The sequence below is a fragment of the Cryptomeria japonica genome, chromosome 10, assembly GCF_030272615.1.
Source record: "Cryptomeria japonica chromosome 10, Sugi_1.0, whole genome shotgun sequence".
NCBI classification, from domain to species: domain Eukaryota; kingdom Viridiplantae; phylum Streptophyta; class Pinopsida; order Cupressales; family Cupressaceae; genus Cryptomeria; species Cryptomeria japonica.
In genome coordinates this window covers 281,415,393-281,435,891 of record NC_081414.1, presented here as the reverse complement: position 1 = coordinate 281,435,891, position 20,499 = coordinate 281,415,393, and the positions used below count along the sequence as shown (strand labels likewise).

The following is a 20,499-nucleotide window of genomic DNA, read 5'->3' as shown; positions in this document are numbered from 1 at the left end:
AATCCTCTCCTACTATATCCTAGAAGTGCTAGAAGAATTTGTTCGAGAAGTTGTCCAGGCCAAGAGTTTTGTTAGGGTTGAGTTGAAAGGTGGCTTTTTGGACCTCCTTGGTTACTTATTTAAATAGTTCTATGTTTTGTTTCTTACTTATCAAATTGAAGATGAAGCCCAATATGTTTTCTCATTCTTCTCTATGATCTTGGGATTCTTTATTCAAAAGTGTTTCAAAAAAGTTAACTGCCTCCTTATTTACTTCTTCCATGGATTGAGTCAAGGTACCATCTTCCTTTTTAATTTCCACAATTTTTTTCTTATTTTTGTTGTTAATTGAGGTTTTGTAGAAGAGTTTTATATTCCTATCCTGTTCTTTCAACCAAATTTCTCTTGATTTTAGTCTCTAGAAACATTCTTCTCTATCCAATAGCTCTAAAGATTCTTGTTTGAAAGCTTTATCTATCTCGTAGTCATTTGTACTCATACCTTTATCGATGAATGTGTCATTAAGGGCAGCCAATTCCTTTTGAACTTTGTCCTTCTCCTCAAAGATGTTTTCAAAGTGCTCTCTATTGTAGAGTTTTAATTTTCTCTTGACACAGCTTAGCCTCTTTGTTGGAACAATCGCGAATAGCTTCCCATTCTTAGTTCATTTTTCCAACCTACAATTAAGTCTTTCAACCTACATCTTTGAGTCACATATTCTCGAATTTGAAGGGGTTTCCAGTTGGGGAATCTTCGGGCCTTATGACTAACTAGACTGTCAAATGATTAGATTTGGTAAAAGGCAAGATGCTGACCTTAAGCATATTTGGTTGATATTCCCAATCTCCAAATAGAAAGAAGCGGTCCAACCTTTCTACTATGTTTTTGAATCCTTTCCTCATGTTAGTCCAAGTGAATGTGTCATTTTTTGGTTGGATGTCTCTAAGAAGGTTCTGATCAACAAAGGCCTGGAGGCCAAGTTGAATTCGAGAGAGGTTAGATAGACACCCCACTTCTCTGTGTTTTTCAGTGTGGCATTGAAATCTCCCCCTATTATTCCTTTCTCTCCAATAATAGTTCTTAGTTTGTTTGATAGTTGTTGCTAGAGATCACACTTGCCGATGGTGGAGATTAGCCCATACGCATTGATGACAAAAATGTTCTCATTCTTTTGTAGAAATTCGCATTTAATTATCAACCAATTTTGATTTTCCTTCATCTTGAAGCCTTCAGGAATAAGAAGTTTCCAAATCACCCTCAACTCCCCGAAAGCACGCATTGAACCCACAAAATGACCATTCTATTGTCTCCAACTATTCAGTCTCTTTATACTCTCATCACTACTCCGTTTGGTTTCCTACAACAATACTAAGTCAACTCTAGCTTGGTCAATTCAGCACTTGACTATGTGCAACTTGTTAGTGGCATTAATGCCCCTAACATTCCATTTTAGGACCTTCATTGCCTCTAGGAAGGAGGATCAACTTCCCTGATCTTAGTTTTCTTTGTCGCTTGGCATTGGCTACCAATTCGAATTTTGCTTTGTTGGATTTTGGTCCCCTTTTTCTTTCACTTTATATTTGGTCTCTTCAGTTTAGATTGGGACTAATCAGTGCTTCTCTCCTCAAAGATTTCCCCTTCTTCTTCCTCATAGCCACCTTTCTCCTTTGAGTCAGACTCGAAGTTTGCCTCTTCCTCCATCCCCAAACTCAAGTCTTCTTGTTGGGTATCAATGGGTGTTGTGTCTCTGTCTTCCTTTTCTGACACTTCCTCTTCCTCTTCCAGAGCGTTGTACCAGAATCATCTTGTTTGCTCCATTATCCTCCCCCCCTTTGTTAGATCAATTACAACCTCTTTCTCCTTAGTTCTAGATGCTTCTTCTATCTCCTCATTTTCCCCAATATTGATGTTGTGATTGGCATCATTGGACTCTTGCTCCAGGACATCTTTTCGGATGAGCTACCTTCCTATTATTTTGCTGCCTCCTCCCCCAAACACCTCTGGCTCAACCCCTGATCGTACTCCCTTGCATTTGTCACGTATTCTGTCGTGTTCTTCATTTTGACTACCTCATTCTAGACTTGTTCATTTCTATTGGAAGGCTCTCCTGCCGAGAGTTTGTGTCTCTTTCTGTCTTGATTCTAACTGCCTACTTGTTCATATGTTTCTACCTTATTGGCAGCCACTATGATCAAGCAATCCAGCTGCCCATGCCCTTTTGACTTCCATTTACGGCATAATGTTAACTTGTCCTCCCTTTCTACTTTTTGTCTCTATATACCCTACCTTGTGTGTAGTTCATTTTTTTTGGGAAAGCGGGGCGAATGGCATTAGATAGAGGCATATCGTTGTATATGTTCCAAAGAACCTAACTTCTAGTTTCCTGTCAACTCGAATAAATGGCCCTAAAATCCCTCCAATTTCCTTTAAGATTTCCTCCGCCCAATATTTTATATTCAAGTTGTAGAGACAAATCCATATTGGACTGGCCTGAATTTTCTGTTTCCGTGGATCAAAGTTTGGTATCCATTCTTTAATGAAAATACCAATTCGATCCACCATGTGAGGTCCATGATTCAATATTCTCCATTTGTCCATTTGGGATGAGAATTCTACAAGGGATAAACTGTTTGGTATGGCTCATAGTTTAATGTTGGTTCCCTTGTTTTTGTCACACCAATTTCTCATTTTCCTAATAGCTGAGCAACTTATATCCCATTTAATAAAAAGCTCTTCCTTTTTGAATCTTGCTACTAAATTTTCCACTTGATTATTGTTTCAAAAAATTGAAACATATTTTTCAAGGGGTGTGCCAAAATCACAAGACTTATCTTTATGTTTCATAAAATTAGAGTAGGGGTTGTTGGGATTAAGGTTTCTCAATCTTAGAGTCCAAACATTGCTAATTTAATTATTTATTTTATTTTTTACCCACTTTGAAAGTCCTAAAGTTTAGGGAACTACTGTCATAGGTTCCTATGTTGAGACTGACAAATTTCTATTATGCCTGTGATGGTTTCCTAAGTTATTGGTTCCTTACCTGGACCCCCCGGGTCTTGGTCCTAGGTCGTTTCTTCCAGGGTCCAGATAAGGTCCTGCCGAAGCCCCATGGGTTCGTCCCTGCCGAACCCAGAAGAACCTGAGCATAATTTTGCCCTTTTTCACAGAAACCGTCAGGAATTTGGTGGGATTTTTTTTTTCTTTTTAAAATTGTTTTCAATGCAAAAAGGCATATTTCTACCCCCTTATCCTAATTTGATGACTTAAAATACTCTTTACGAATTATAGGATAAAATTTTAAGAGAGTATAAGGGTAATAAATTCAAGGAATCAGAGTACCCAAATTATTGGAGTCTTTATTAATCTGTAATTTTCTTTTTCAATGGCGTGTTTTCTAATTTTCTATAGCATCAAACCTGGTCGATTTTATAATTGTGGGTACATGAATTTTCTTACATTGATCCATGTCCAGCTTCACAATCAAAATATGATCTAAAAAGGGCACAGAGAGTTAGTACATGAATTTCAAATTATGATTTGTGTATTTGTAGTAGTTGCTCTAATACAAAAATATGGGCCAATGAGTGCTTTGAGAACAATTAAATTTGTTGAAGAATTTTTGCTCATCACGCCATAGTTTCATAAAATCTTGCATGGATATAATAGGTAATATTTGTGTTATATTAGACTAAAATTTTAAGTTCACTAACAGATTTATGGATCACCTTTGCAAGAGATTTAGAGAGTGTGATATGAACGTTCTGAAGTTATTTGATATTTCGTCTAAATTTACACTTTGACCTAGTTTCATAGGTACATTACTGGTGGTAGTTATAACTGTTTAGACAATTTTTTAACATTTTTTCACTTTCATAAAAGAGAATTATATTATATGAGAGTGGGAGTGAAACCCTCAATATTAATTTATTGAATGAATATTGAGGGTTTCACTCCCACTCTCATATAATATAATGTTATTTGACTATTAGCGTAGTGGTGTAGTTTGAATTTAATTATTGCTGCATATATGTATATATTTTTAATTTTTATAGGTTTTTGTATTAATGAACCCAAACCCCAGAAAAAAATTTGTTTAACCCGTGATTCTGAATCTCGAACTCGAACCCAAGTCCAAGCCCGAACTGGAACTGACAACTTAGATGGTTTCTTGTTCAGTGGAAGAGTCATGGAGAGTTATTTTTCGACAGTTTGCATTTATGGTTTGAGTTCACTTTCAACAAGTGGCGTGAGGTAAGGAAGGCACCTATTTGGTGATGGTAACTTCTATGTTGTACTTACATTACAATTTGCAAGATGACCATTATTGAAGAGATAGGTGTTGTTGCTTGAGAATTTATATTTGCAATGTGTCATTGGATTAGCAAGGTGTTGCCTGTGACAAAACTTACCTCTTGGGCATTGAAGATGGTTTTAGAAACCATGGGCACATACCTCTTTGTGATGAGCTCTATTTATATGTTGATGCCTTAGTTATTTTGGAAGAGACATGTTGATTATTTCTAAGGTGTTATGTTGCTGAAATTGTTCTTGAAATCTCTGTTGTAGCTACTCTTGGAAAGCATTGGCTCTGTACATTGTATTGTAATTGTTGTTGTTGTTGATAATACAATTGAGTTTGGGTTTGGAGTGAGGGTTTTTTTCGATAGGGTTTTCCCACGTATATTTGGTGTTGTGGTTTTATTTGTTAAATCTGTTTTTATATCTGTATCAAATCTGCAATAGTTTAAGAGTTTGTAAAAAATTTCTGCATCACCCCTCCTATTAGATTTAGCATTTGGAAGCGTTATTCCGCACTTTGGCTTCCTTTCAGAGATTGCCTTTTCACAATTTGCTTGTTCAGCTCCCATTTCGCCACTGCTTGTTTGAGGGTTCCTTTGTCCACCAATTTCGAGAGAAATTAGCATTCGTGTTATTGTTTTGCCCAAAACATCCTTATCCGCTATTCTCTAATTTTTTTCCTAGTAGGAGGGATTATCAAAGCATTGGGGCCATTTTTTCCCAATATTAGCTCTAGGTGGAAGATGAAAATTTGTGCCCAGGTTGGTTTCTGTCGATTTGTTCTCTTGAGTGTTTGGGACCCCAATTGTTGTGAGGGTTCTAGTGTTCATTATCTCTCCTTTGCACTTGGTTAGCACCATTTTTCTCCATGAATTCATAATAGTCTGGTTCTGAACTTGAGAGATCCTCATTTGGCTTTGCTCCAACTACCATCCTGACGTTCCTCACATTGTCGCAACAGCTCTCCTTGGACCTAAGAAGATTCTGTTTGTCCAAGTTAGGATATTCGCACTCGCCTAAAACCTGCCATTGCTTCGACTCTCTATTTTTTTGAGTCTTATTATTTTAGCTGAAATATTAGTTTTTTAAGTTCATATATTATAGTTAATGACAATAAGTAGAATTTAAAGACTAGCGCATAAATTTATAAGTGAGGTTTTCATATTATTTTATATTTATAAAATTATGTTGTAATCTCTCAAATATTTTATAAATTTTATTTCACATAATGAAAATATATTATAAGGTTAATGAGAGTATTTAATGGTTAAACTTTTGACGTTTATTGATTTTATTAAAAGCTTAGAAAATAATTTCACAGTTTTCACTGTGAACTATTTATTTTATTTTTAACTTTTTTAAATTCTTAATAATGATAGAGATCCTAGAGTTTTATTTATTTAGAATAACATTGTTCTCAAATACATATTTGAAGAAATTTTATATTAATTTGAATGTTTTTTTTTTGAAGCATGAAGATGATCTTGAAGAAGTATTCTGAAAGCTTCACTGGATATTTAAATAATGAACAATTAAATACAGAGGTACATTTCAATTACCAGTTTTACGTATATAAAAATCATCTATTTTGATAGTGAATGCTTATTTTTTTCTTATTTTTGTTTATTAAATTATTTTTACAAAATGTTGCTAACATATTTATAGAATGTGTTTTAAAAAACTTTCATTCATTAAAAATAAAAAGATGAAAATTTAGTACATGGATATATCATATTCTTTCAAGTATAAGTAATTTGAATGAATACACTTAATTTTTTTCTCATTTATTTATGGTTATAAATTCTAAGGAAAATACTAGGACATTGGATTATGCAACTAAAACTTTAAGATAGATGTCTTTCCTACAATTTTTTTTTGAATGATCAACATTTGAAAAGTTGGTTATGCCATTAAGTACAAAAACGAACTTCAAATTAATTAGATTGAAATCTAATTATTTTGAGCTTCACTTGCTTGTTAACCTGGTTAACATGACGCCTCCAAGTAAAAGGTCATTTCTCATCAATATGGAGCTTAAGGACCCAAGATTTCCTTTATTGAATTTAGTTTCTTTTTCAATGGAGTTTGTTTAAAAGTATATGTTTTATGCTTAGTAATAGTTCTAACTAATTATTTTCTTGCTTGATTTCTAACAAAGATGATGTTGAGTATTATTGATGCGAAAGCTATAGCTCTTAGTAATATTACTTTAATATATTTCTAAAATGTGAAGTTGATAGTGTGTCAACATGGTTGTTATTTATCTCAACATACTGATTATGTGTTTGAGTGATTGGTTTGTGTTCCACATTTTTGATATGTTGCAGTTGTAGTCGTGAATTTTTGGTATGATGTTGGATGTTGCTTTGGGTTGTCATTCTTATGACTTAGTGTTGTAGAAGTCAAGTGCTCCGAAATTGTATTTATTATTTAGTGATGTTGGTGTTCGATAGTGTTTGCAATGCTCTGCATTTCTGGTTCTGATGATAATATTTTGGAGTTATGTTGTTTTCGTCTTTATTTTTGTTATTTTGATTTGGGATGTGATGATGTGCTTCGGAATCGTCATTGCAGATATGTTCATTTCAGGTCCAGTCGACCTTGAATGTTCTATTTTTGCTCCAGTGTTTGTAGCGTATGGATAATGTGTTGTTTTGGTCAATGAAGTGCATTTTGGTGTGGTCCACTTCTCATTCCTTTGGACCGCGGGAATGTTTAGTATAGACCTATTTCGAATTGTATTCTGGTAAATTCCTTGGCCGACTTGGGAGACTTCTTATTCAAGAGATTAGTATAAATAAAAGATTATTGTAATGAGAAATATATAGAAGCTAGTGGATCGAAAAAGAAAATCAGTTTCTTGTTGGTGCAAATTTGTGCAAGGTTATGTGAAGTTGTGGTTGAGTAGTGTGGTAGTGTGCTGTTGTTGTTTGGTACCAGAGGTAGTGAGTCAAAGGTTTATTCCGGCATTGTAGGGTAGTGGTAGTTGTCCTATAATGGTGGATTACTTCTTTTTTGTTCTTTTGGGCAGTGAGCCCTTTTCTTGTGGTTTTAGTTGGGCAGTGAGCCCACCTAGAGTGAGCATTTTGACAGTGAGCCATCCTTTGTAAAAATCACCTTAATCGGTGTCACCCTAACAGGTGTTTTATACTTGTGAATTAGCATTCCCTGTGGTTTTTCCCTTTTTGGGTTTTCCATATAAAATCTGTTGTTTCATGTGTGTGCTCTCTCATGCTTATATCAGTTTATGGTTGAGTAATTAAGTATTAGTTTACCGGATTTGTTTCTGTGGAATAAGTAAAAGATTTCAATTGACAACTGATTTCCCCCTCCCTCCTCTTAGTTGTCTAGGATATTCAACATTTTATTCTCTAGATTCTGCTATTTTTAGGTTTGTTAGAAGTATTTAATGTGCTGATATTTGATAGATTCTCTTAATCCCTAAGTAAAATCACCTTGAATTAGAAATTTCGTTCTTCAGGATAGACACATTGTGCTTTTACATATAAAAATTTGGACTCTAATCTCTAATATTTAACATTATTTAATTCTTATTTTTGGAACTTACCTCATTTCAACATCTTATAATCATTGTTGAATTGAGAGAAATTATATAAGAATACATTGTTATCTACTATAAAATTGACCTAATATGAAAATTTACCTCAAATATCATGCTTCTTTGTAGCTGATTCATCAAGGTTCCTCTAGAATTTTGATGAGGACGTTTCTTAAATTATACTCTATTTTGCCAATTCTTAATTTGGTGAGCAAAAAATTATTTAATTTATATTTTTTAATATAAGAGAGGGAAATAAAGTGGTTTAATGTTTAGCCAAGCTTCCTTCTATAGCTACATGAATTTGATGATTTGACCAGCTACTCCTTTCGAATGATCAAATATAACAATTATAGAGTCAATTCTATCACATTGGGAACCTCAATATTACTGCACTAAGATGTTTGGTTGAGTGTCACTCCATGGCTACATGAATTCACTTATTTGGTTAAACGCTCCTTTCTGATGACCCCTAAATGTTACACCCTTGCTCGGTTATTATTCACAAAACTTACAAAATACAATTGGTGCATTAATTCTGTCACCTTCTCTATTGAGTTTGAATTATTTGGGACCCTTTTATTCAAACTCTTAGTATCTCCTATGTCCAAATTGGCATGAACGAAACCTAGAATTAGTTTGTTTCTTTGCAATAATCTCATTTGTACCCCTGAGATGACTTTAGCCTTCCTTTTTTTCTTTAAAAATAGGATTTTCAAGTTACTTCCTCCTAGGTTGGTTGCACATTTCATAAAATAGTGTTGCAAGCTCTAGAGTGTGCACCTCTCTTTCAATTTGGAGATATACTACTCATATATATTAGTTTACCTTACTTATCTCATTATGAATATAACCCACAAATTTTAGCATACTCGAACTTCGAGATTGTTTTCCACTAACATGCCTTGTTGCTTCAAAGAGTGAGAATTTATTTATCCAAACAATGATCTTTTAGTATATTTGGAACTACTTTTTGAAGAAATCATAGGCTATAGTGTCACTATTGATAACTAACGTAATCTCTTGATGATCAATCATAGTGCTATTTCCTCAATAAGATCATCTATAGCAAGTCGAGCCTTCTTAGTGCTAGTTCTCTTCTAAAGATTGAAATAGCTCTATGCATAAACCAGCCAAGATTTTATTTCAATGCCAAAACTTCTCCCATTAGTCGTTGGTGGCTCTATTTTCGTGAGAGCTTGTGTAATATATTTTGACTTTCTTGAATTTTCTTGACTTTAAATTACTTTTGTTGGGGACCATGGGTGTGTTATTGGTCTTCATGTTTACTTTGTTTCGTTTCTTTGTCTTCTTGTCACAAAAATAAGTGTCACATTTTTTAATCCTTTTAATAATTTATAAAGATGCACATTATAGGATATATTAATATTACATAGATGAAATGCTCACAACACAAGGTGTACGTGGGGAAAACCCTTTCAGAAGAAAAACCCCACTCTAAAAGCTTTCTGAATGTATAATTGTAAACTATTTGGTTGCATACACTTGTAGAGAAAGTTTATTCCAAGAGTACATTAGTGTTGTATTTTGGGATAAATTTGACAACATAATAATATGATGCAGGAGCACTGCAGTATTTCAAACCGACACCTTGGATTTGATCCCGATGAGACATTGATTGTGGTATTGGCTTGGTATTGTTGTGCTCTTACCTGTTGGTTTTACTGTGTATGGAATCAGGGTGTGGGTGATCTCTGTAACTTGGGGATCGTTGAGCGATGTTGTTTTAGGCCTTGTCCGATGTTCCCTCAGGACTACGTGATGTTTTATACTTTGAAAGCTGTTCTTGGTGATTTGGGTCGACGTGTTAATGTTTGCACGTTTCATCATGAACCGGTTGGTCTTTGGTCGACTTGTTAATGCTTGCAGATGGTATAAAGGGAAAGTTTAGAGATTCATTTGAGGACACGGAAAACCGAGGACAGAGATCGGAGAAGGGAGAAATCGAGCGAAGATGTAGTTTCTGGAGAGATTCTGGTCTGGGGGGCTGAAGTCCGGATCAGTGCAGATCAGTGTCGATTGTTATTGGAGATCTATTTGTCGGGCAGAAGATCTGTTGATCTGAGATTTGTGTTGCATGGATTGTTTTATAATCCTGGGCTGCGGTCCAACATGTGTAGCCGTTGAAGGCTTATGTAAAATTTTGAATGGTTGTAATGATGGATTTATTTGTTACCGGTTATATTGTGTGTTGCTTCTATCGATTAGGGTTATTTACCAGTTATATCTTGTGATCTGTTACTGATTTCCAGTATCTTGCATAGTGTTTTATGTTATGCCGGTATCTTGTATGGAGTTTTGTGTTATGAGTTGCAAGGCGGGGATGTCCTTCATTGGATCTCCCTACCTTGACTGCACTAAGTGGTATCAGAGCTGGTTTGTGAACCCGTTGATCGAGGAAGACCTGGTTATGTACCGATTGGTTGGAAAGAAAGTTGAGGCAGCTTGTAGACTTGTTTAGATCGTCGAACGTGAGGCAGTGCAAGGCTTGCAAGTAGACCGTCGAACCTAGAGCTTGAGTTTGAGGCAGTTAGTGGGTGGAGAATTGAACAGACCGCCGAACCCTTGAGGTAGTTGCAAGTACCTACTGACTAATCGCCGAATCAGATCAAGTGATGGGACTCACATTTCAATTAACCCTGAGAGTCTGATCCAAGAGCACCGGAGTAGTTCAAACCGACACCTTGGATTTGATCTTGGTGAGACACTGATTCTAGTATTGGCCAGGTATTGGTGTGCTCTTACCGGTTGGTTTTATTGTGTATGGAATTGGGGTGCGAGTGATCTGCGTAACTTGCGGATCGTTGAGCGATGTTGTTTTAGGCCTTGTCTGATGTTCCCGGAGGACTGCGTGATGTTTTATGCTTTGGAAGTTGTGATTTGGGCCGACATGTTATCGTTTGCACGTTTCATCATGAACCGGTTGGTCTTTGGCCGACTTGATTGAGTTGTTAATGTTTGCGGATGGTATAAAGGGAAAGTTTAGAGATTCATTTGAGGACACAGAAAACAAAGGACAGAGATCGGAGAAAGGAGAAATCGAGCGAAGATGTAGTTTCCGGAGAGATTCTTGTCTGTGGGGACTGAAGTTCGGATTAGTGTAGAACAGTGTCGACTATTATCGAAGATCTATTTATTGATCAGAATATCTGCGGATCTGAGATTTGTGTTGCATGGATTGTTTTGTAATCATGGGTTGCGGTCCAACATGTGTAGCCGTTGAAGGCTTATGTAAATCTTTGAATGGTTGTAATGATGGATTTATTTGTTACCAGTTATATTATGTGTTGCTTCTACCGGTTAGGGTTGCCCACTAGTTATATCTTGTGATCTGTTACCGGTTGCCAGTATCTTGTATGGAGTTTTATGTTATGAGATGCAAGGCGAGGATGTCCCTCATTTGATCTCCCTACCTTGATTGCACCATAATACTTATAAAATAGTCTTTCATACAACTCTAATTAAACACTTGTATTTATAGAGATTACAAATGCAAAACACACGTTAAAAAATGCAAAGCTTAACATGTGTAGAATGTGTACATGGGTAAAAGTATAAAGTTGTGTTATACATTCGACCAACTTATTAACACAAGTGAATTTAAGTATTTCAATTTAAAAATATATTTTTGTCAAACATGACCTAGTTGGTCGGCTGGCACAGACCAAGTTGAAAGGGCATGTTGCCTTGCGGTGGAAAGAGTTGCAGAAAGATAGAGTGGAGAATGGTGAATTGAAGATCACCCAATGGAGACAAATGGTTGCAATGTTGAAGGCCAAGTTCATACCGGGAGACTATGAGCTGGAGTAATTCAAGAAGTTACAGAGCCTGAAACAGAGAAACATAACTGTAAAGGAATAAACTGAGAAATTCTACAAGGTGGTAATCAGATCTGGACATAGAGAGATGGATAGAGAAGAGGTGGTGAGGTACATCAATGGGCTTGCTTTTAACATTCAAGATGAGATGAGTATGTTGAAGGTTTTAACAGTTGAAGAAGCTTACCAGTATGCTCTGAAGGCTGAGGAGAAATTGAGAAGAAGACAACCGAATAAGGGAAAGGAGAAATTCAAGATGAATGATAGTATGAAGAAACCGATTGAAGAAGAGGAGTCAAAACCGAAGTGGGGTAAAGAATCGAAACAAAAGACACCAAGGAAAGGTAGCGGCAGTACCGATAGAGAATTTTTTGGCAAATGTTTCAAGTGTGGAGAAACCAGACATAGATCCTATGAATGTAAGCAAGGAATGACAAGAAGTTGTGTGGCAAGTGAAGAACCGGATGGTATTGGATCTGATTGTGCACCGGAGCAAGGAGAATCCCTTATGTTCAGAAGAAAGGATCGCGGATCTACTCAGAGGAGGAGTCTTTTCCGGATTGTATGCAAATCAGGTGGTAAGTGTTGCAAGCTCATTGTAGATAGTGGAAGTACTGATAATTTAGTATTCGAGGAGATTGTTGAGAAGCTTGGGTTGAAGAGGCTTGAGCATCCTTGTGCTTTTGAGGTAAGTTGGTTACAAGATGATCGAAAGGTAGAGATAACGGAGCAATGTTGGGTGAGTTTTAATATCGGGCCTTCCAAAGATGAAGTTTTATGTGATATTGTGTCAATAAATGTTTGTCATGTCCTGTTGGGAAAACCTTGGCAGTATGATAGGGGAGCTATTTATGGCTGTAGAAGAAACCTAGTTACTATTGAAAAGGATGGGCAAAAGTTCACATTGATTTCTTTGAAGGAGAAAGAGAAGGAGGTGAAGAATTTGAGTCCTGAGAAAAGTTGTTGGAAACTGGTAGCAGATGTTATATTGGAAGGTTTGACAAAACTGGTTGCAGAGGTTATACCAGAGGGTTTGAAGAAAGATTTGATAGAACCAATTGCAGAGATTATACTGGAAGGTGACATGAGTTGGCAGAAGGATCTGACAGATGAGTCTGATGGACGGATGGAACCGGTCGACAGAGAGTTCATGGTGACAAACCAAATGAAGTCTTGTAGCATAAGAAATCCTGAGTTGAAGAAGAAAGAAGGCAGTACATAGGGAGAATGTGCAAATCAGAAGCAAAGAAAGAAAACCAAAGGGAGTCAAAGGTTAGAGAATACGGTTGATGCACCGAAAGAGATAGAGCAGAGATTGGCAGATAAAGAAGATGTTTGGATTAGAAATGAGCATGAGATCTTCATCCTGAATCCTTTTATATGTTCATGAGTTGCCTCAACCAAAAATATTTCCTTTTAGTTTTGTTTTTGCTTAGTTACTTGTGCAGTTTTATGTGTGCTTACTGGTATGTACCGGTAGTTGCTTGTTCTTCGTGGCAGATCTTGTTGGCAATTTCCTGACGGTTTCATTTGTTTTATTTTCAGATTTCTAGTTCATTTGGATTGTTCTCCGGTCAGTTATCGCTTCCGGTTGGCTGTTTCTGGGTTCCCGGGACAGTTCTTGTGCTTACCGGTTGGTTTTCCTTCATTACTGGTGCGATTCTTGTCGTGTGGATCTATCTTGGTTCTTGTCCAATGTTCTTTGGCGTGTGGCTGACCTTCCTGCTGATCCACATCTCTTGGTTGTTATTTTTTGGAAAGATTTCTTAAATCTAAGGGCCAAACTAATTACATGTTTCATTTTCCTGCATTGGTGAATGTAATCTGTTGTGGCCGACTCGGATATGTTCCGGTGGGTATAAATATGATGTTATGTAATCATTTGTAAGGGCAGACAAGGTAGAATTGAGAGTAAGGATTGAGATTCACATGTTGTGTTCGGGTTGATGTTTAGAGTCCTGGTTGGGATGTTTCTGGCTTGAAGCTTGCATGTAACTAGTTAACTACCGGATGTTCTTTGATGATAATCTGATGATTACTAGATTATTGCCAGAAGCTCTATGGCTTGAATATGATTTGTTTATATGAATTTGTTATGTTTTCCTGCTGCTTTCGTTGTGTTACTCTTGCTGCATAAGCTGGTTGATTCTTTTCAGGGTTCTTACCGGTTATGGCTGCATCAACTGGCAAGAACTTTAACCCAATTTTTTTGTTCAAGGCAAGGTGCACCTAGTGCACTTTTAATTCTCTACATCAACGTCTTGTTAATGTTCTCTACAACTCCATTGTGGTAATGGGTGTATAGAGTTATGCTATGCCTCTCAGCTCGTTGTTCTTTATATAACATGTTAAAGTCTATGGAAGAAAAGTAACCGCCACTTTTAGTCCTTGAAAATAATTTTTTTGACTAGTTTGATTCTTAACTAAATTTGTTACTCTTTTAATTAAGTAAAGACATCAAAGTCACTTTTAAGGAAATATATCTTTATCTTATTGTAAGCATCAATGAATGGTACAAAATAAACTAATCTAGATAACGAGGGAACATTCGCTAGACCGAATATGTCATAATTAATTAAATCTAATACCCTAGAAGACTTGTGAGAATTAGTAAAATTAAATGTGGTTTTGTTTTCCATATATGCTATATTCAAAAAAATCAAACCCAAGATTACAATCATCTAGTAAAATTAAATGTGGTTTTGTTTTCTCATTGATATGGCCAATGCTTTGTTGTCGTAACATTGTTTTCTCAACTAGAAGATTGATCTCCAAAGCATGCTTGGACCATTTGGTACCCATAAAGTGGACCATTGAAAGTTGATGTAGTACAATTCTTTGTTGTTTGTTCTAATGGTGAGGATGAGACTTTGAAGCACATTTCTTTGTATTAGCACAAGAACTATAGCATTGTATCATGCATGCATCTATTTGAAACATAGCGCTTACTCAAAACCCCTTAGCAAGCACCATAGCTCCTATTGTCATATTGCATCCTATATTTGAGAAGATATCATACACACCCACATCATTTAATTTTCTTACAAAAAGTAGGTTTTGTGCCAGACTAAAGACACCATTGATACCCTTGACACCACCATCTAGGAATTAGATCTTTACTGTTCCATGAACAACTATCTTTAGGTGAGATTCATCATTCAAGTACACCTTCCCACCACTTCATACATTGAGAAACAATCCCTATGTGAGGGCATGTGGAGGGATGCATTAGGGTAATTGAAATCAATATTTTAAATCAAATTAATTTTTGAGGTTTTGTGTAGATTGTAAATATATATTTTTTAAATAAAAAATTCAATTCTTTCATTTTAAAAATAGTTCTTCACAACTTATTTTTTATACTTTTTAATATTTAATGAATGACATTTATTTCTTAATATGTTTTTACAAGAAATAAGAGAAATTTATAATCTTTTAAACATAGATTAGCATTGATATTGAGTGCATAGATGATTTCGATAATTTAATTTTGCATATTTTATTTATAATAATTTTTAATTTGAGTTAGACTTAATTTACATTAATTTTATTTCGTAATGCATATTTTTATAATGCATGCCCAAACCATTTTTCCTCGTTGAAACAAGGACATCAATATGGAGTGCATTTATATCTTCTAGAATTTTTTTTTGATTTATTTTTATTTTTTCATGTGTGTTGAACAAAGACTTGAGTCTTTGGTAAAAAAGCTTATCTTGACTAAAAAATAGAAAAAAACACCATAAATAAATAAAATATATTATGATTATATTTTTTGAAAAGCTTTCTTTGAGGTTTACAATTGTGCGAAATTTTATGTCATGATGATTCGATGTGTTGGTTCGACCTTAGCCTTGAAATACAAATTTCTTTTAAAATCTTTGTGAGAAAGAAGGGGTCACATGAAAAGGACCTTTTCATTTGAAGGTGCCCTTCGTTTGAGGTTCTCTTCCATAAAACATTTTGAACATGAAACACTTAAAAAAAATAAAAATGGCTTTTATTTAAAGATACCTACATTAATTTAAAGGTCGTGATGATGTCTTCTTTGAATGAAGGTCTTTCATTCAAATATATATGTTTATTTGAAGTTGATTTACAATTTTTGTCAAGGGTTCATTTTTTTTTGTCTCATCCCACAATTGAGACACACTTTTATTAAAATCACCCTATCGATAATAACAAATCATGATTTTATAACAAAAATTGTGAAACAAATGGTTTTGTAAGATGTGGTCCCTACGACATGCCCCTAATGTATAGACTTGGTGATACTTTTTCCCCTATCCTTATTGTGAATTTCTTCTAATTTTGTATATTGCAATGTTCTACAAGATGCATCTCCCCCCTCTTAGGCCCACGTCTCTGCGACGGGGGTGTCTCTGGGACAAGGAGACGAGGACGTGGCGTCCCTCACCGTTCTCCCGCCACTACCGTCGGAGATGCGAAGACATCTTGACGTCTCCGAGGCTCCTTGGAGATGTCCAGGTGTCTCCAAGACTCCTATCCTAGGACGTCACAAAAAGCAATATTGAAAAAAAAATCATGCATCTCCTTATCCAACTTCTATCGTTGGGTTTTTCTCACATCTAACACCTTGTCCAACTTATCATTGCTACCACTCAAACCCATTAGCATCTCCACTCCCAAATCCCCACTAGTTAGTGGGACCTACCTTAGATGCCTTCATAAGAGGGATGTAGGGTCCTAGTTATTGTTTTGATATTTGTTTTGAACATTTGATGTCATGGATTTCATATTCCATTAGTTTTGTCACCCTGGCCGAGTCCAAGTTTTGATTGAAGGAGTGAAAAGAGATAGATTGAGTGATTTTGCTATTTAGCTAATTTGCCAAAGTTTCATTTGACATGTAATTCTTATACATTTTTTCATAACTAGTTTTTCAAGTGCTGTATGCATATCAACACTACCCCCATCACCCCTCCGCCACCACCCCACCGTCGTCCCTCTGCTGTCTCCCTGCCGTCTCCACACTTAGCCTCCTTGACTCCTTGTCCCCGAACCGTGTCGCCGCGTCCCCCCATACCCAACGTCTGTGAAAAACTGGTATATTGGTTTTGGTCACGTTTTCTTGCATAGTCTTAAGTCACGTTTGCTTGCCGAAGCTTCATATGATTTCATATGAATGTTAAAGAGGTTTTATGTAGTGTTCGAATATTTACAAGTACATTTAGAAATTTTAAGATGGATTAAAGTACCTTTAATTTGGAAGTTCACTTCTATCAAAAAAAATTTCAGACTTTGATGGGCTTTGTACAAGATGCATTTGTCTATTTGGTGTTGAACCTTGAACTTAAGCTTTGACATGAAATGGTAAAGTGAATCTTGAAGTTACAAATGGCTAAATGTTTTTTAGGCTTGAACCTTGAGTTTTCTACCATTTAGACTCCTCATAAAGATTTTTTGAATGTGCACTAATAAGTAATAACCATTGAAATGCTAAAACTTAAAGGTAGCTGAGCATTGATTACTTGTACGTGAGTAGGAGGTATAACCTCGTGGCCATCAAATTCTTTCAATTTGTCTATTCCTCTCTATATGACTCACACAACCCTTAAAATTCTAGATTTGGTTAGTTGTATGGCATTCCCAAGGAGTCAACTTTTTTGCCTTCAATTTTTCCTAGGTTCCTTCTTGTTGGTATGCTTTGTTTTCTCTTCTCTATTAATGTTTTGAAAATTTATGTCTAGATTTCTTCAACTGTTATAGTGGAAATAAGATTATTATTTCGTAATTATAGTCAATATTGAGTAATTGAAATCTTGGCTAGATTCATGTTCATCGAACTATATTTTTATTATGTTTTAAACACTGGTCTCAGGAGTAAAAATTGGATATGACATGTATGTATTGATTATTTATAACTCAAAATTTGTCATATATTCTATGCACCCAATGTGTTCATTTGGGTTTCAAACTACAAGATAGCATTTGATTTTGTTTTCCAAACTTAAATCACGATGCATAACGAAAAACTAAAGAAATCTCCGAAACACCGAGTTTTGCTAAATTCAGACTTGAAACTAAAAAGTGCTCTGATACATTGGAAATCTCTAAATGCGTTATAATTCTAGCTTTGGCTTAAATATACAAATAGAAACCATAATTAGAAAATGAAAAATAATTGGGTGTTTAAATAGCGAGACCAAAACTAGCCATTGCTTTGACTTCACTTTAAATCTGAAATTTGAAATCACAATTACAAAATGCAAAATATTCTAGAGTTTGAACAATGAGATCAGAACTACCTAGTGCTCGGACTATGCTTTAAATTTACAAATTATAACAAAAATTTCAAAATTTATAATTATTTTTGAGGTCAAACTCCATAACCTTGTCATGTTGAGTTCTTTATAGTTTGAATTAGAATACAATTGTAAACCAAAACAAAAATTGCAAATTGTAAAGTTTTTTTTAGCCCCTAACTCGAGTTAGAATTGGAATCTATGCAACTTGTAGCTGAACTTTGGGTCACAAGTCTCATCATTAGATAACTCATTTGTAGGATGTTGAACCTTGAGCTCTTCTTTATTTGGACTTCTAAAGTAAAATTATAAATTATATAATATTACAAATCGATCTTGAGACTTGATATTGTCTCAGACAATTAATAAAGACACTTTGAAATATTTGTAAGATAGCCATTAAAACTAAAAAATCCTTGAAATTAGGATATTTTGGTTTGAAAAAACATGGTAAGAACTTTGAAATGTTATTAATAAATAAATTTGAAGTTCCAACAAATTTGGCATTATTTTCTCAAGGCTCTAGTTCTAATCGCATGTCATCTTGGTAGGTCAGTTTGAAAGAGTATGTTTTCACCTATAAAGATGAAATATGACTTCAAGGGTGTTATTCTAACATCCAAGATGGTGAGCAATCTTGTAAATATAACTTAATGGACCTAGGATGTGGGATTAGAAGGATGTTGGATTAGAGGAATTCTAAAATCATATGAAAAAAGATAGTGTGTTTAGTTAGAGGAAGCAAACTGGAATTCAAATTGGCTAGTTCAAGTTACAATATTTTCAATAACTATTCAATTTATCAATCTAGTAACATCATATGCTGAATTTTATAATAACTAAGTTATCGGTTCTAAATTTTTATGGGGTTTTTGTGTGTATGTATAAGAATGAATTAAGATTAGAATCACATAGCATAATGTAAATAGCAAAATTACCATAAACTTGAATGTCATTTAAAGTTAAAACATGCATGATAAATATTCATTGTTCAAACTTCAAGTTCAATATTAAAATAATAATATCAAGTTCAACATTTAGTTCTAACTTTTAACCATTCAATGAGTTTTCTAATGCATCAACATCATCGTCATTATCATTGATATTAGATAATATAGGAACATTAGATGACCCATAAGTAGTGCCAATGTGACTTGCACTAAAAGTGTGCTCGCTTTCAAACTCCTCAAATTCAATATGCCGAGAAGGGGAAGCATCCAAGTTAGCATGGTTTGGCTTTGTATCCCACAACTTCGTCTTCCTTTCCTTGTAGTCATGTTGTTTTTGTGAAAGGAGATGTAGCTTAGAATGTACTAAATTCACTACCCCCTTTGAGTGCAATTTATTGCGCTTTACTAAGTGGATAAAAGAATATGTGCTCCAATTCCTCTTATATGTAGATGTGGATAAAAATAAAATTTAAAATAAGCTAAAAACTATAAATGTACTTTAAAAACTTGAAATAAATAATTATTAAATGTGTGATAAAATTTTGATTATGGGGGGCGATAGGTGTTAGGTGTTGGAATAATTGGTCATGGAAGTACCACCAACGATGAGCATCCTTTAAGAACCTATCATGAATTGCTTGAATACTTTGATCCTTTCAGAGCACAAATTTAATGAACTCATTTGTGACTAAATCTCACAATTCATCTTTAGGGAAGAATTTGTGAAATGCTGGTGAAGCCTTCTTAGCATGAAAAGTATCTGAATAATGTGGTATTTGGTAGACAATGCAAAAGAAATAAGATGTAATAGAGTGGTCATTTTGTTCCATATTTCTTAAATAATTGTGTTCACTTGTTTGAAGAAACTCTCATTAGGGTCTTTTTCTTTTGCATTGATGAAGCAGTTCATCTTGTCAAATATTGAGTCGATGTCATCATATCTCTCTCTAATGTAAGGCCTGTGCATGTCAATATAGTAAATCATGCTCAGGTTAGGCTTGGAAAAACTAAGGAGATACTTCACACGATCCGACCATCAATCATCTAATCTCCTCTACTTTATTTTTGTTACCCTTTCACTGTTGCTTTGCCTCCATATTGACCAATTTTGGCTAATCACCATGTTAGAAAGCACCTTTGCAACTTTCACAAGTTGTCTGAACACGATTGTTTTAGAGCAAAAATGGGTCTGTACAACCTATTACAAATTGAAAACGATTGAAATTGAATAACGAACTTTAAAAAAAATTAGAATACATAATCAAATTATAAAAATATAAAATTATATATTACTTCACTTACCTTCAATAGCTCCAATTTTAAAAATGGTCTAAAAATTTGTCGAGACATATGGTGGTTGGTGATGAACATCTGGATGTCCTCAGCGTTCACATACACCTCTTTGATCTAGTCAATTTTATTCTTAATCTTTTGTAGCATAATATTGAGTGGCTAGACCACATAAGATTTCTAAAAGATATGTTGATATTGTTCCTCAATCAACAAATCAACAACCATATAATTCTTTGCATATTCTGTTATGACTTGAGCAATGTTATGGGGTCCCACTGCCTCAAGACCTGTGATAAGAATATCAACAATAAATT

The 20,499-nt window shown here is 34.9% G+C and overlaps 1 protein-coding gene across 3 annotated transcripts in view; it reads left to right on the top strand.

Annotated features, from left to right (window-relative positions):
• LOC131075861 (MADS-box transcription factor 23) overlaps window positions 1-20,499 on the top strand; it is a 165,863-nt gene that overhangs the window by 70,068 nt on the left and 75,296 nt on the right. For all 3 annotated transcript variants that reach the window (XM_058012796.2, XM_058012788.2, XM_058012781.2), the window contains exon 3: window positions 5,750-5,822. In XM_058012796.2, the coding sequence (XP_057868779.2) occupies window positions 5,750-5,822 (73 nt within the window). The remainder of the gene's footprint in view (window positions 1-5,749; window positions 5,823-20,499) is intronic.